Source organism: Copidosoma floridanum, unplaced genomic scaffold (genome assembly GCF_036245765.1).
Source record: "Copidosoma floridanum isolate Cflo_tuat_1 unplaced genomic scaffold, Cflo_Japanese_pri ptg000011l, whole genome shotgun sequence".
Taxonomy (NCBI): domain Eukaryota; kingdom Metazoa; phylum Arthropoda; class Insecta; order Hymenoptera; family Encyrtidae; genus Copidosoma; species Copidosoma floridanum.
Genome location: NW_028321888.1, coordinates 9,754,289 through 9,770,052, shown reverse-complemented (window position 1 = coordinate 9,770,052; position 15,764 = coordinate 9,754,289). Strand labels below are relative to the sequence as shown.

Sequence of the window (15,764 nt, the reverse complement as noted above, 5' to 3'; positions counted from 1 at the left end):
CCAGTTTGAAAGAGTGTCACCACTGGCGATAGTCGGAGTTACTCTTAGCTGGACCGAAAATAATGCACGGAAGTGACAATTTTTCTTTATCAATTTAATGTTACAAACCTATCGAGTTAGACGACGTTCATACAAGTAATGATGAATTTTTCATTATCTAATTTTTTGTTTTTTTCCATACGCTTCGAGGTTATATAATTTTTAAGATTAAATTATTAATGATAAATTGTCACTTCCATGCATTATTTCCGGTCCAGTGACTCCGACTGTCACCAGTGGTCACGCTCTTACAAACTGTTGCACGGTCCGAATTCTTCAGAGACACTATAACAATATTAACCAACAGAGAAACGGAATTTTTTTCTAATTGATGTAAGGGAATTTCATACCATAATACGTGTTTTTTTACATGCTTTTAGTAAATATTTATCTTTAACTTATTTTTATTTAATAACGCACTTCTAGCACGTTAAGGTATATATATTATTTTATTGTGTGAAATATGGTTTGATGCTGGGTGCACACACAACTGGGACAAGTAGGAAAGTCACTCAAACCTAGTAAAGGGAGCAGAGAAGATGCGGACCAGTACAAAATCTTTTATTTTAGCATTTGTTGCTTATCGATAAACTTTCTTCTTAGTCCTTATCGTTGAACAAAACTGTTTAGTATTCTATTTAGTACGAGTACTACCAAGTTACATGGTTCACTGTTATTATGATCAGTGCTAATGCCCAACTAGTCAATGTAATTTGAGTAATATTTATAAACGTCAATTTGTATCAAACTATATCGAGAGTAACATTAAAGTCTTAGTCTTATTTATTTAATATCTTTATCATAATATTACTAACTCACTTCGCCAACGACTTTGCTCACATCGCTTTCCTCGTGGCTCGTATTCTCTCGAGACTCATCTTGCAGTGTATGGAGATCATTGCTGACCGATGAGTCGTTTCTACTGAGATTCTCTCTAGTCACAGCAACGGCTTCTGCAGCGTGCTTTAGAGCTGTGGTCACGTCATGCTCGAGTGGCTGGTGTGAGTGCTGCTGGTACTGCTGTTGCTGAGCCGCCAAGTTAAGGTAGGCTGCATCAGTCATGGCGCGCAGAAGTTTTTTGCGCCTTTGTGGGATCAATGGAAACTGAGAGTGTGACTCTGTCTCGGATAAATAGGCCTCGGAACGTTCGGACACACGCCTTGGCCGTATCATACTGTCAACGTCCAGGTGTCGAATAGCCTCGGTGCTGCTGCTGTTCTCATTAAGTGGACCACCACTTCCACCACTTCCAGCACCACCGCTAGAACTTGGTATGTACGTTGCCATAAAACGGTGTATCACACCCAAGTGCGCCAGAGTTTGCTCGTTAAGCTCTTCGAGCTTTCGGATGCGAAACTCTACTGTCTGCAATCAAAAGGAAGAAATTTTTTGATAAGTAGAGTACAGTTATTTGTACATGAGGAAGAAAAACTAATTTGTTACTTTTTTCAAATTAAGGAATCATTTGTGAAAATGAGATACCTGAAGAGAAGTGGTCTGGTTGCTTTCTTTTTTTTCAATGTCCTCAATTTTCTGGTTCATATTCTCGACGCGCTCAGTAGTAAGTTTAATTCTCTCTTCAGTCGACATCTGAAGCTTCAGCTCTTGCTCACGAAAATAGCCCTCGACACAGTCTTCCTCAAAATCATATAACCGCTCTTTATCATCAGCTTCAAGAAAAAGCTTGAGGCCGTTATCACAGGTTTCCCCAGATTGCATACGGCCTTGTGTGATGTACCTAGATACGACAATCACAAATTCATTTGTTTTGACTTTAATATACTTGTATGAGCGTGAGTAAAAATAGTGTTTGCATGATATTATTCAATTACCTCAGTAAGTATCTAAGCACCAAATAAATATGGGAAATTAATATAAAGGGTGGTGGAAGTACGGGCTTTTGCTCGTACTCCATGACTACAGTGAAACGCTGGAACATCCATACTTGATGAGCAATCGCGTTAACTTCGATAAAAATGTTATTGAACACTGCTATTAGCAGATTAATAAGGAGGATATTGGCCACCAATAGGTAGATGGCCATGGCAAAAGGTGTAATCCAACGTCCAGGAACGCAGGGGGCCATGCCCGGATTCTGTCCACAATCAGGATCGATACGATCTGCGTATACCTCACCATACAGCATGAAGTATGGCTCCATAAACACCTAAATTTGTACACGTTAAAAACTTATTAGCTTATAATTATACAAACTTTATCTGTCAGGTAACAAGGTTTGAATTTCAATGATAAATATATAATAAGTGCAATTTTGTACATCGCTTTTTTTCATCGATGTTCCATAGGTATTTCATTACAGAGAAAAAGGTATTTGTCATCTTTCAAATTTGATGTATTTAGTTTGGTTAGTATTTGATCTTTAGCTGATGCCAAGCAGTAAAGATTGATAAATGAATTTATTTAAAAATTTTGAAGTTTGAGTGGTACTACAGGGAAATTATATTGACCGTATCTTTTTTTGTACCCAAATACACCATAAACGTCTCGAAACGTATAATGTTCTAAGAAGTTTTAAATGATGCAATGGAGACACCAGTAGAGTTTAATATCCGGAAAATAATTTTTTTTTACTTTACGTCATTACACCATGTTAAGTCAGTTTAAATACGAAGGAAAAATTCATGATAAAGATAAATAAAGTAAGATACGTTTTTAATAGACGCAATTTGGTGTGTTCAAAGGTTTGTCGTTTTATTATTTATTTTTTCGGGGCCTTCATTCTCATATTTAAGTTTAATAGTTTTTAAAATTACTCTCTGCGATTTCGAGCTCAAGGGTGTTTATTTTATCTCTTTTCCAATATTCCTTTATTTTACTGTTTTCTTTATTTCTATTTTCTTCACCTACTTCAGCTAATCCAAGATTTATCTAAGTCGATTTGCAGAGGACTCAAGGTGGCTTGGGTGATTTTTACTAGAATGATAAAAAACTCTGAAATTTTGAAATCATGTAAATAAAGTGTGCCTAATTAGTTTGCAATAAAAAAGTACTAAGATCAACCACTTTATTTTTCAAAAAATCGTTACTGAAAACTCACCAAATTAAAACGCAGTGTCATGGGATTTATCACTAAAAAGACTATAACTCTAAAAGTAAATGACAAACCTCTACAAATAAAAATGTTATTTACATCTTTTTCTTAACATAAGCAATATTTTAGAATTGTGAAAATTATATGTAAGCCACTTATATTTTAAGAAAATGAATAGAAAAGTGAGTTACCGTCTTCTGTGCATGCACAGGTGAAAATGATGAGTTTTATTATTCTTTTGATCCTTATTCCATAAATTTTTAGGCCAACAAAACTTTTAAAATTGAATATGTGATTTGGATATTCAATTATCATGAAATTTAACAAAAAATATTCTTTATAATCCATAGAATCTTAAAGAGCTCCTAGCTTGGTATGGCACTAAATGCCCAAGCCACCTTATTAACGAGGCACTCCATGAAGTAGATCAATATTTAGAAAAAAAACTTCCACTAAAATCTATGATAGTAAGTAATAAACTAAGTCAACATACGACAAAAATGACCATTATAACTGTTCTCTTTTAGTTGTTCACGTGTATAGTTTATTTAAAGGAAGTAAATAGAAATCTAGAAACGAATCTAGTTTCAAAAAAAAATTTTTGTAACTTAAAAAATGCTAAAGTTTTTCTCTTTAAGTATAAAAGCAATTTGTTTATCAATTACAATCACATGTAAACGGGGTTTTTTATTTTTTGCATTTTTTATAATTTTTAATTTCGATAAATTGATAAGTATGTGAGATTGTTACGTGCAAAGTGTATAAAGTTAGAGACGATGGGATTGATTACTTCCAAAAATCATTTGTGCATTTTAAAACACCTCAATAAATTTTAAATAGTTTTTGAAGCTTGGGGACCATTTTAAACTTTATAATTTGCAAAAAAATTTTAACTATTGCATGATGAAAAAAGCATTTTAAAACAAGTATAAAAGAGATAACTTAAAGTAAACTATGATCATAAAAAGTTTTAATGTAACTTTTATAAAGTAACGATACAGAAAACCGACTCATGTGATTCCCACTAATATAAATATGGGTTATGCACAATATGGTCTGAATAACCATGAAGTTCTTTAAAAAATCACTAACCGTAAGTTAGCTAAGTTAGTATATTTTTTACGGTCTACTAGTAACAAGCCTGTCCCATGATAATTCTTTCTATGTAATTCAAAAAATGAAAAAAAAAATTCAATTTTTTTCTAAGTAAAAAAAGGTTATACATCTCTTATAATTTTCCAACTTGGTTCATGCCCTGGAGTGTGTATAGCTTGTCGGGCGACGCCAAAACTCATTAATACTACGAGTAACAGCACCACAAAGTATATCATATTTTTCACCATTTTTCCCATCATGTTAACCAATGGACCTGAAAAAATTCCATATTTTAAGGTAATCATACATGTTCTACGTTTGAATTAAACATAAAAATCTTTACAAAAGCAGTCAAGAGTTTGATAAAATGGGATTAGCTTAGTAAATATTACAGGTGAGATAAGCATAATTTAACAAAATTTTCATAACATAATAACTATATTGATTTACGTACAAAGGCAGTACATTGAATCATAAAAAAAAATGCTCTCCAGTGAAAGTATAGTGTAAGATAGTAGTTTTGTGGAAGCGTATGAAAAAAATTGAGTACCAGAAGAGAGTGAAAACATTAGAAAAAATCCCTTCTCTCATCGTAGGATTGATGAAAAATCGTGTATAACCCACGGGAGGAAACAAAGAATCCCTCAGATCGCATGCTTATCAATGTCAATTACCTGCAATCTGAGACATTCTTTATTTTCCCTCCCTAGGTGAGTAATATACTATTGTGCCATAGGTCAGAATAGTATTTTGGGCTTGAAGGGAAATTTACTTTTCTGTCCGTTGGCGCAAAGTGATTGAGAGGGTGTAAAAAGTGGCCCTAGCGCAAAAAGCGGTAGTTGAACTTAGTACCCTAGATAAGAAAAATCACTTTGCGCCCTAGTGATGTAACGTATATTATTATAGTAGTTTTCGTATTTGGTGGCGCATATTACCAGGGCAAGCACTAGGCCCTCGGGATTTGAGAAGAAGGGCTCGAAGGACTCCTTGTGCTTGCCCTGGTTGGATGCGCAGCAGATGAAAACTCTTTTTTTTCTACTGACAGTGCAGTAGACTTACAAAGGTTAAAATAGCCCAAAGGAAGAATAATTACTTCAGACTTTTAACTAAAATTAACAATTATCTCTTTATATATTTGATAGTTTCACGTTACAATATTTCAACCAATGAGGCTTAATTACTGAAATGCGATGTTATAATTTTCATTCATGTTTCTTAAGACTAACAAGTTACAATATCTTCACCCCTATGCTATGGGACAGCTTATCCAATTTACTAATGGCAGATATTCTGAATATTGAAAATAAAAAGTTTTTGATAAAAAAATCTAATATTGTTTATTGGTCTAATTAGAAAAGAATGACAAAATATTTAATGTATGTTGAAACGAAAAACATGAAAATGGAATATGAGACATTTGTGTCAATACATTTACTATCTACAAAGTATTCGATTTTTACTACTCTCCTTAAGTGATACATTCTTATCAGATAATGCAATCAATGGTGTATAAAAAGTTGTTATGGTGAGTTTAATAAGTAGAAATAGTTTGTTTAATATTGCATTCAAAATCGTATCCACCCAATGGATTTAAATTTCAACTCCGTAAGATTATCATTACTATCACGTACGTAGGTTGTGTAACAACTTATAATATTAACAGTACGTTTGTTAAAGTTTCCAGAAATAAAAATGTTTGTAATGCTTTAATACAGTTGGGAAGCTTAGTGTCTGATACCTCTGGCAACATGCGTATGGTATAGTTACATACAATTCAAACTAGCAAAAATAACAAAAAGAGAACATTAGAAAGATGTATACTACTAGTGTGTACCTACGTATTATACATTACATAGTATATAAATTACATAAAAAAATCTTTTTTACTGAATAGCATGATTGTTTCATGAATTAATTAAATCAAGCAAGATAAGTGGTGTAGAAAGCAGTTATCATGATGATTAAAACTTACCAAGATACTTGTTGACTCCAAGAATGTTGAGCATCCTGAGGTACCAGTACATGCAGTCAACACAATAAATTGTTCGTCCGACATCAAACGTTGAAGGTCTGACCCTGAGCACAAGGCCGATGATAAAGAATATAATGGCTGCAGCATCGCAAGGGTTCCACATATTCCAAGCCCAGACACTAAACTTGTGTGAGAGTGCCACGGGCTCGGAAGTTGCTATCTCTCGAACCTTTTCGCAGCCCATCGTCAGGATGTAAGCTATTGAGTATATCTCAGGCCATGAGGGTACGTCGTCCATACGCACAAGAATAGAGTACGAGAATAGCAGCAAGAAGATCACGTATGCTATCTGTTAGGTTAAACAATCGCTGTTACAATAGTATATTTACTGTTGCTATTTATTATTGGCTGTTTTTTTAATTTGTTAAAAAAGACTATCGTAAACTATTTTTTTATTCCAAACCAGTACAATTTTAATTTGTAGACTTCTTTTTACCACACACTAATTTTTATAATACTCGTTCTTATTATCTATTAAGTGATAAATATTTTGTCTCCAATGTTGAGAGTATTTTTAATTTTATTGATAAAAATACTGTCACCCTTTATTACGAAGTCAACTACTTTCCAAAATAAAAAATGATAATGAAGAAAATTTTTAAACGTAGTTAAATTAATGATTCGTACTTCAGCTTATTTTTTAGAAACTCAAATTTAACTGTTCAACTCGTAATTATTCAACCTGACTACTTTTAGTACAGAAAATATAGAAAAAAATCCTGGAATCCTATTTAATTGAATTTTCGGGTTCACATAGCATTAAAAAAATCTTGGAGAGACATTCAGGCTTCTATCAACTAGGCCTTTATTTCAACCCTGGAATGGTACTTTTTGTTACAGTCAGATATAGTCCTGGCTGGATGCGCAACCTTAACGAACGCTATTTTTTCCACCAATAGCGCAGTAAATGTCCAAACGTTTAAAAAACGCCCAAGTAACGGAAAATCTTTTTTTTATTTACTCTTAGTATTGCAATCTTAGCATAAAAAACTAAGATCAAAGGACTTTTATTTTTATAAATTAAAAGGTAATATATATTTGCTCTCACTCTTAAAGTTTAAAAAAATTCAGCGGCTCCATACGCTAATAAAAACGTAGTTCACGATATTTCTTGTTTTTTTTTTTCTTGCACTTAACTTATGCTTTGTGTCTCCCAAGCCTCAGCAAGTACCACGAGGGGTGAAAGTACTAAGTATTCTGGACAGGATAAATAATACAGTCGATTGCTTTGATAAATGTGTAGGCCTAGAAAAGATTTGGTTAGGTACAGTGGTAATTCTTAAAATTCTTTATTACCCCGTATCAAGCAGGTAAGTGCAAAGGAGGTAATGTAATTCACTGTAGTATCGCCAAAAAATCTTCTGATGGTTAAATAAAGTGTTTTGCGTTGTGCTTACAAATTTCAGCAGTGTACAATACTCTACATTAATTAAAAATTAAATTAAAAGAAGGTGAATTCAGTCAGCGAAAGTTAGTGCTCATGTAAAACTGGTACTTTAGAAAAATGTAAGTACTGTGCGACAGTTCTGATTTGTTCTCATAAATAAGTGTAAATTAAAAATAACATAGACTATTTCTTTAATTTGGAATGAAAATATTTAAATATTTTTTTGGGATAAGAATAAATATAATTCATAATCCATATTTAAAGTGTTCGCTTCCACAGATACAAAATAACAGTGAAACATTTAAAAGCAGAATAAGCACTTTCTTCAGGTGGAGCCTAAGAAAACCTTGTAAATAGATACTTTGATAAAAAATTAATTTGGTTCTCTTATACTGGTCATAATTATTCTGCATAAACATGTAGGTAATTTAATTTGTTTGATTTTTATAAAGATTAAAATCAGAAAGCAGAGCTGACCAGGATTATGCTGAAATATGGTAGTGCCCACGATCGAGATGATGATAAATTAAATGAGACTCTTCCAAAAATTAAATCACTTATTTTGAATACTGCGTCTATATTTCCTTTACGTATCACTTAGACATGAGCACCTACGCTGAATGACTCCCTTATTTACTTTAATCTTATTAAACCACCTGTTTTTTACATGCGCTGACATTTTAATACGGCCTGTAACCATCGCCAATTTATCTTAAAATTTCATCAAACCCTACAAAATAATTTGTATGGTCCATGATTGTTACATTTTAAATATTTTATCTATAATTAAAAAAAATAGTCCTAGCTTAATTGAGAAGACCTTGTGAGGTTTGATTAAACCTCACATGGTTATAAGATGAACGGTGCAAATGTACATGTTTAACCTTATAGCTTGATATTCTATCAGGTATTTCCAAATAATTATTATGCACATTTTAACGGGAGAAAAAGCACACGTTGAACCTTATTTATTAATTGTTCTATCAGATCTTCTCAATTAGGAGGCTTGTCTATTTTTTACAGCTATTATCTACGTTTATTTTTCCTATAGCGTTTCATATTTTCATCACTGGCAGTGCTGGAGCTACTGAGAACATACATGTGGATTTATTAAGCTGCAACACCAGAATATAATGGAAACGTTAAACATTACGTAAACTGGCTTCAATTGTGAGGTCAAAGTTAATGGTGCATCTATTAAGTACATAAGTGCTCTTATGTTTCAGCTTAATGAGCAATATGTCTTCTGTGTTTTATGTAAGAGATTTTCTTTGATAGTACAAACAATGTAAGGCTGGATACGATAGTGGCTGTATATTATGAGGTTTACATAATAATTTTTAGCATTAAGAATAGTTTGTATTCAAAAAATAATTACCAGTTGAACAGTTAAATAAACTACATAAATAAGTTCCTTATTCAAAACCAGAAGGGCGTAAGAAGAATTTTTAAAGGTTAATGAAATTTTTTGCATCAACTGTAAAATTACTGCAACTTTACGAAATAATTTGATATTTCTACATCAGCTCTTTGAGGTTATATAGCCAACTAATACGAATTTTAAATAATAATTTATGAAAAATAAATGTTTAGTTCGATAACATTTATAATTAGTAGTTGTTTCAATTGCATTAAGAACACAATTTTTTTTCTTTTTCTAAAAACTCCTGTAGCTTCTGTAATTTTGACTATTTCACAAATAACCCATTAGAAAAGTATGACTTTATTCATAAAGTAGTAAAAAATATTTATGATACTGTGCAAAAATATGAAGATTAAAAGTAAATACTTACGGCATTGGCCCAGAATTTAGTGATCGGGGCCGTGTAAAACTCGTATAGTTTCTTTTTCAACTTTAGTGGCTTGCTGTTTTTATTGTCATAGTAATCAGATAGAATGCCATAAGCTCGATGATTACTGTCGTCGTTATCAGTGAGTACCTTGCCATTTTCGTGTACAATTGTCTCTTTTGGTATGGTACTGCCGTGGTCGTTGCCAATCAATGCCTGGGGTCCCAATGAGCAACAAAAAAATAAATTATGGTATACAATATACTACACCAAATGACCATTAAGCAAGTACACATAATTTTTCACATTTGTTACACAAAGATAATACGAATTGGTTCTTACGATCTTTCACCGTTTTAAGGATTATTTCAAAAGTTATCCGTTGTTTCATTATGTACTTAAACAAGTAATGAAAAAACGTGAGTTGTTATTTATGTTTATAAAATTTAGAAGATTATGGACTGTTTTTTCAGACATAAAAAGGTGTCTATAATTTTTCTACCTCCCATATCTTGAACGGTTTTTTTTGGAACTTGATTACAATTTTTATCTCGAAAATTTCGAATTTGAAGAGTAATCTACATTTATTATAAGATTAAAATAATTTTTGAGTTTAAGATAATTCCTATAATAATATAAAAAAGCAAATTTACAAAACTTGAATAATATTAGATGTGCTAGTACTTAAGGGTCGAAAGGTTTTCCCTAAATATTTATGAATGAAACTGAGATGCTCTAGTTTGCTATAAAATTTTTCTGAAAAGTAGTTTTCGTTAGTTTAGTGAAAAGTCGTGAATTTATTTTTTAATATCCAAAGAAAATCATTTAATCTAAAACGATTAACAAGGTTAGTTCGGGAGTCCAGGTGGAATTTCAAATTTCAGCATTTATTGCTGTTAATTCAATAGAACAATTTAGAAGATGCATGCTTAAAAATTTTTTTGATAACTTGTTTATTATTAATCATAACTGATACTGTAATACGTATGGACTCATTTTTCCCCGTTTAATGCTGTTAAAAGAATACAGAAATTCGAGAATAATCATAAAAATTATTATTGTTTCAGACTGTTAAAGAATTATGTTAATTGTTTTTAATTTCTCTAAAACTTTCTCAGTGTCCATAAAAATTAAAAAAAAAATATGTTTCTAGTTTTTTAAAAACTGAATTAAGGATCTATGGATAGTAAGATTATATTTGTTGTCAATTGAGTACTTTCTTAATTCTTATAAAACCTTACAAGCACTTTGTTATACATTTTATATATTCGTGGGTAAAAGTGTTGACATAATAATAAAACTTATAAGACGATTTTTTGTAACACTTCTACAAAAAGTATTTGGAAAAAAATTAGCATGCATATTTTGCTAACGCCAGAAATGAACCTATGTATTTTTGAATTTTTAACGTAAAACGCTTACAAAAGTTAAAGTGCCGTAATTATTTGTTAGCTTCAACAATTATTTGAATGTAAAGTATAAAAAAAACTTAATCATTTCATAAAATGTATTTTTAGTGGTATATCCTAATTCTGATGTAAATATAAAGTAGTGCGTGTTTACGTTCAAAACCATTCTGGTTACAAATCATCTTGACATAACATTTGGCAGAGGCGACTCTAGAGGCTAGAGGCGAATTCTATTTTTCCTACCTCAGGCGTTTTTGGGGAGCTTGTGTGCCCTCGGTAGAAAAAATAGCATTTGCCACATAAGCGCCATCGCTCCACGGCCACCTTACGTCCCACGGGCCCTGCTTCGCAGATCCCTCGTGCCACAAAATAGCACCGGAGACGACGGCACTTATCCGGAGAAAAGTACTATTTGTGTGGGAGTCTCATTTACTTCAAAGTCAATTTTCGGATAGTAGTGATAAGTCCCAATTCAGCCACCAATGGTACTTTAACGAGGCAACTATTGACTCTGTATCCATTGGGCCTGGAGACGACAGGTATACATTTTATGCCTCTGGCAAATTTTTATGTACCGATGTAACTTGTCATGGCGATACTATATCGCCAAAATACTGTAGATCTCTCCGAATCATAAAGTTTCTCAAGTTTTGTGATATTGGTGGCAGGTATTAATTTTTTGCCTCTTATGTACCCAGCTCTTGGTCTACAGTCAAACAAGAGTTCAGTATACTCATTTCATTAATTGCGTAGAGATACAACTACCTTAAGCAAGTGCTGTAAATGAATACCTTATTTGTAATCATAATTTATTTTTACCACACTAATAAATTCGTGATTTTTAATTGTTCAAAAATTATAAGCTACCATAACTTACATAAAAATCTTTATAAATGTATTAGTATAATCGTTTATTTAAATTGTATTAAAAGTTAATTTACAGTACAAAAATTTTTGGAATCATAAAATTTTTTTTACTAATTTTATTTGAAACCAAATTAATATTTTTTACTAAAAAAAATATTAGTCAAGATTATTTCAAAAACTGTCGCAAAATTCAATTAACAACAGTTTCAAACATTTTTACAGGATTAAAAGAGCTTAATTATAATTAAAATTAGTAATTAACTAATAAATTAATCTGTTTACTGAAAATATTTAAGTACAAAAATGTTTATGACAGATTAAGTGTAAATAGTTGGATGTTTGATAGAAATGCTTGATATACATCATAAAATATATCTGTATTTAATTAAAGTAATTGAGTAAAATTTTTATTAAATATACTAAAAAAAAATAATTAAAATAAATTATTTAATAACAATAGTAATCAACATATTACTTTTAAAACTTTGATCAGTTACAAAATTTATTAATACTTTATCCGTCCCATTTTGATCAAACCAAATGATACGGTATTGTAGGTACTTCTATGAGTAATTGAAATGATTTATCTCAAAACCTTAATAAAATAAAAAAGTATTTAGGAATTTTTTTCAAATTAATTTGACTAAATGCAAATGGAATCAAAAAGTTTCCATCTGCGAAAAAATTGTCTAAACGCTTAAACTGTTAATAACGGAACAAGGGTATGTACAGAAAAACGGCTAGTAAAATTTAAATAAAGAGTTCAATTACATTTAGAAAAACAATCTTTCGATTCATTATAATAAGTGAAAAATTTCAAGATACATAAATTTCTGTGAAGAAGATATTGATATTGAAAATTTCGTTTATAATGTATTTCCAAATTTAAAATTAATTACGTATTTCGTATGAATGCTATTCTTGAAAAAAGTTATTTAAGGAGGTTTGGGAGTATCATTCAGAGAGGCGAGAAACGGGGAGTCCCCCCTGCCCGCGCATCTGGGCCCCCTTTACCGCGCACCTCCTCTTGCACTCTACAAACTTGAAACTGTACGACTGTAACTGCTTATATTTTTGAAAAATGCCTGGCAGGGCTTGATTTTTTTTTGTCGAGCATCTTCCTTTTGTACCAAGGTATCCACGAAAACGTTTTTTTTTATTCCAACACTTTTAGAATATACCTTAATTTCAATTAAAAGGCGAACCTAACCTTGCTCTCTCATAAGAGATCGTGTTAAATTGTCAATATTTCATAATTTTTTTCTCGAAAATTTCCCCTGGTGAAAAATCTAAAAAAATTCATGTGCACTCCTAATATGCTCAAATATAAAATACATTTTTTGGCACGTTTCTCCATTTTTAACTTTTCTCCCAAACCTCTTTAATGATAAAATTAGTTTAGCAGAAAATAAAAAATTATTCATAAATTGTAATTTTTATAAGTACTGTCCTTTTCTGCCAATAACTGAGCTTACTTGGCATGGTCAACGATGTTCATAAAATAAACGCTTAAACGGATAGTATTTGTAAAGAGTTGCATTTGAACCATGGTCTGTATAAAACATTATTGTAAAAAAATTTATAGATGTGTTCGTCGCACCGAAGTAAATTGGTGCTATCCAATGTAAAAATAGCCGAACTGTTCAGGACTCCGTATAAAAGACAAAAGTAACGGCCTATGTTATACTAGAGGCTTCAAGGAATAATTTAGAAGCTAAGAAATTGCATATCAAACGTGTCAGAGAAACAAAAAGTTTAGAATAAATAAGTAAATCGATATTAAAGAATTAGAAAAGCCAAATTCTTGAGTAATGAACGGTCTTATAAGAATGTAAAAAATGAATTCAAGACACAAATATCACTATTAAAAGTGGTTATAAATTTGAGTAAAACACTAACATAAATCTAATATATATTGGATTAGAAAAGAGATAAATGTGATCAGGGAAGATTTAGAATCGATTGGGTCAGTTGAGGCTTTGGAACTTTTTTAAAGTCCAAAAAAACTATAGTAGATTTAAAATGGGAATTTAAAAAAAAATAGAAGATTAGGGGTCAACAACATTCAGAACAAAATTAGTTTCCAAAGGGTTAAACGATGAAAACGTTTATGATAATAAATTTACCAATATTAAGATTCGCAGTGATTGGATCAGTCTCATAAAAAAATATGAATTGGAAGTGATTAAAGTAACGTAAAAATATCATTCTTCAATTGAGGGCTTAGAGACAGATAAAGCAATGAAACGTTATAAAATCTTTGAACCATAGAAAGCTAAAAAAAAGTCCAAATAAATAGAATAAGAGGTTTAGTGTAAAAATGCATAACTTGTTCAAGAGAATAACCTCTATGACCCGTGTTCATTCAGCTAGGAAAAAGAAAGAAAAAAGTTTGTAGTAGTATTACAAAGAATTTTCACTGACGGTGTTATCAAGTTAAGTAGCGCTAATTGGGTCAAAATCCAAACTTGCATCTTTTTTGTAATCATTACTATTTCCTGGAATACTTTGAATAACAAAAATGCTTCAAAAAATTGACGATTAATGTATGTATGCGTGTAACACATACACTCTCACTTTCTCTCTTGAGGTACACACACACACACACTCTCTTTCTTTCTCTCTCACTCTCTCAAACATACATCATGTCATGATCGATTGCCACCATATACATATATTAAGGTGTATACGATCGCTTAGTATATTAAATTTTTCTTTGCAATTCGATTCAATTTAATGAATTAATTTAATCACACACAAAATAATTTCTTGCACAATGATAAACATAGATTGTTATTGTATATATTTCTTAATAAATATCGTTAGACTTTTGTGAGGATTAAAATGATAGTTTTTCTGCTCCACTTTTTGCTTCTCTCAGCTTTGCTTATTTTTCTTTCTCATAGCGGAAGCTTTATAACGGATAAAAAAATCACATATTAAGATAATGTGACATAAATGTGTTTTACGAAATTTACAATTATAATAGAGTACTTCACAACTGTGGTATCTTCATGCGTGCACTTTATCCCCTCTGTATACCTATCACCACTAAAGAAAAAAAGAAACGTCATCAATTAGTTTATTTTATTTTCTTTTGACTTTACCAATTAAAAAAATTTCGCCGAAAAAAATTTTTTTTTCCTTCTATTTCACTATTTTAAAATTTTCATGCTTAAGAACTTTAAAAAAAAAAATGTTACTAAGATTATAGTTTACAAGAATATATGCAGGTGTGTGTGGATTTATACTTGCATACTTATGCATATAATCGATCATATCTTAGAATATCCTTGACTGATTTTTATAAACGTTGGTCTATTTTTTTATTTAAGGATACTGATAACTGATTCACAAAATTTTCTTATTTTTCCAATTTTATTGGTTAAAAAATTTTGTCTGTATTTTTTCGTTATTATAAGATATTTTATTGTAAGGAATCTTAAGTGTAGTTCAATTTTATAAGGCAAATACTATTCAAATTATATTTTACACAAATATATGCAGGTATAAGCCGGCGTTACGTGCACACGTATATAATTTTCATATTTATTTATGCGTGTCGAAGACAACTCAGTAAAAAAATTTCAATTTTATCGATGAGTTTTTTCATAATTATGATATTTATTATTGTGATATTATGATATATAATTATCGATTTTGAAAAATTAACTTGTTGTGGGGGCTGTAAAAGGGGCTCTTCATATTCGGAAGATAACGGCTTGTATTGAAAGTATACTTAGAAATGGAGGAGTGGGCGTTGGCTCAGTGGTAAACGTGCTTCTTATTGATACAACGCCGTTCTAAGGGCCATGGGTTCGATTCCCGGTGAATGCAGATTTTTTCCAAAACTGTTTTCATCGGGAAAAGCTCCTATGTAACTTTGGCTGTTTTGGGCCGGGTTTTTTCCGTGGAATTTTCCTTTAGAGTAATCCCAGGGTTTTTTCCTTGCCCTACAGATATTCAGACGTGGGTGAATGGGAAACAGTGTTAGGGCTAGAGATAGGGATTAGCGGATCCGATGCCAGGCATCGGACAGGGATCGCGCCAGCCTTACCGGCGAGAAGTGATCCCTGAAACACGGGGTTTCTCT

The 15,764-nt window shown here is 31.4% G+C and overlaps 1 protein-coding gene across 3 annotated transcripts in view; it reads right to left on the bottom strand.

The window, feature by feature from the left end:
- Nucleotides 1-15,764, bottom strand: part of Trpm (transient receptor potential cation channel, subfamily M) — a 161,883-nt gene that overhangs the window by 14,801 nt on the left and 131,318 nt on the right. For all 3 annotated transcript variants that reach the window (XM_089590071.1, XM_089590072.1, XM_089590073.1), the window contains 6 exons: nt 9,399-9,611; nt 6,159-6,507; nt 4,315-4,460; nt 1,872-2,206; nt 1,522-1,777; nt 859-1,404 (listed from right to left, as the gene is read on the bottom strand). In XM_089590071.1, the coding sequence (XP_089446197.1) occupies nt 859-1,404; nt 1,522-1,777; nt 1,872-2,206; nt 4,315-4,460; nt 6,159-6,507; nt 9,399-9,611 (1,845 nt within the window). The remainder of the gene's footprint in view (nt 1-858; nt 1,405-1,521; nt 1,778-1,871; nt 2,207-4,314; nt 4,461-6,158; nt 6,508-9,398; nt 9,612-15,764) is intronic.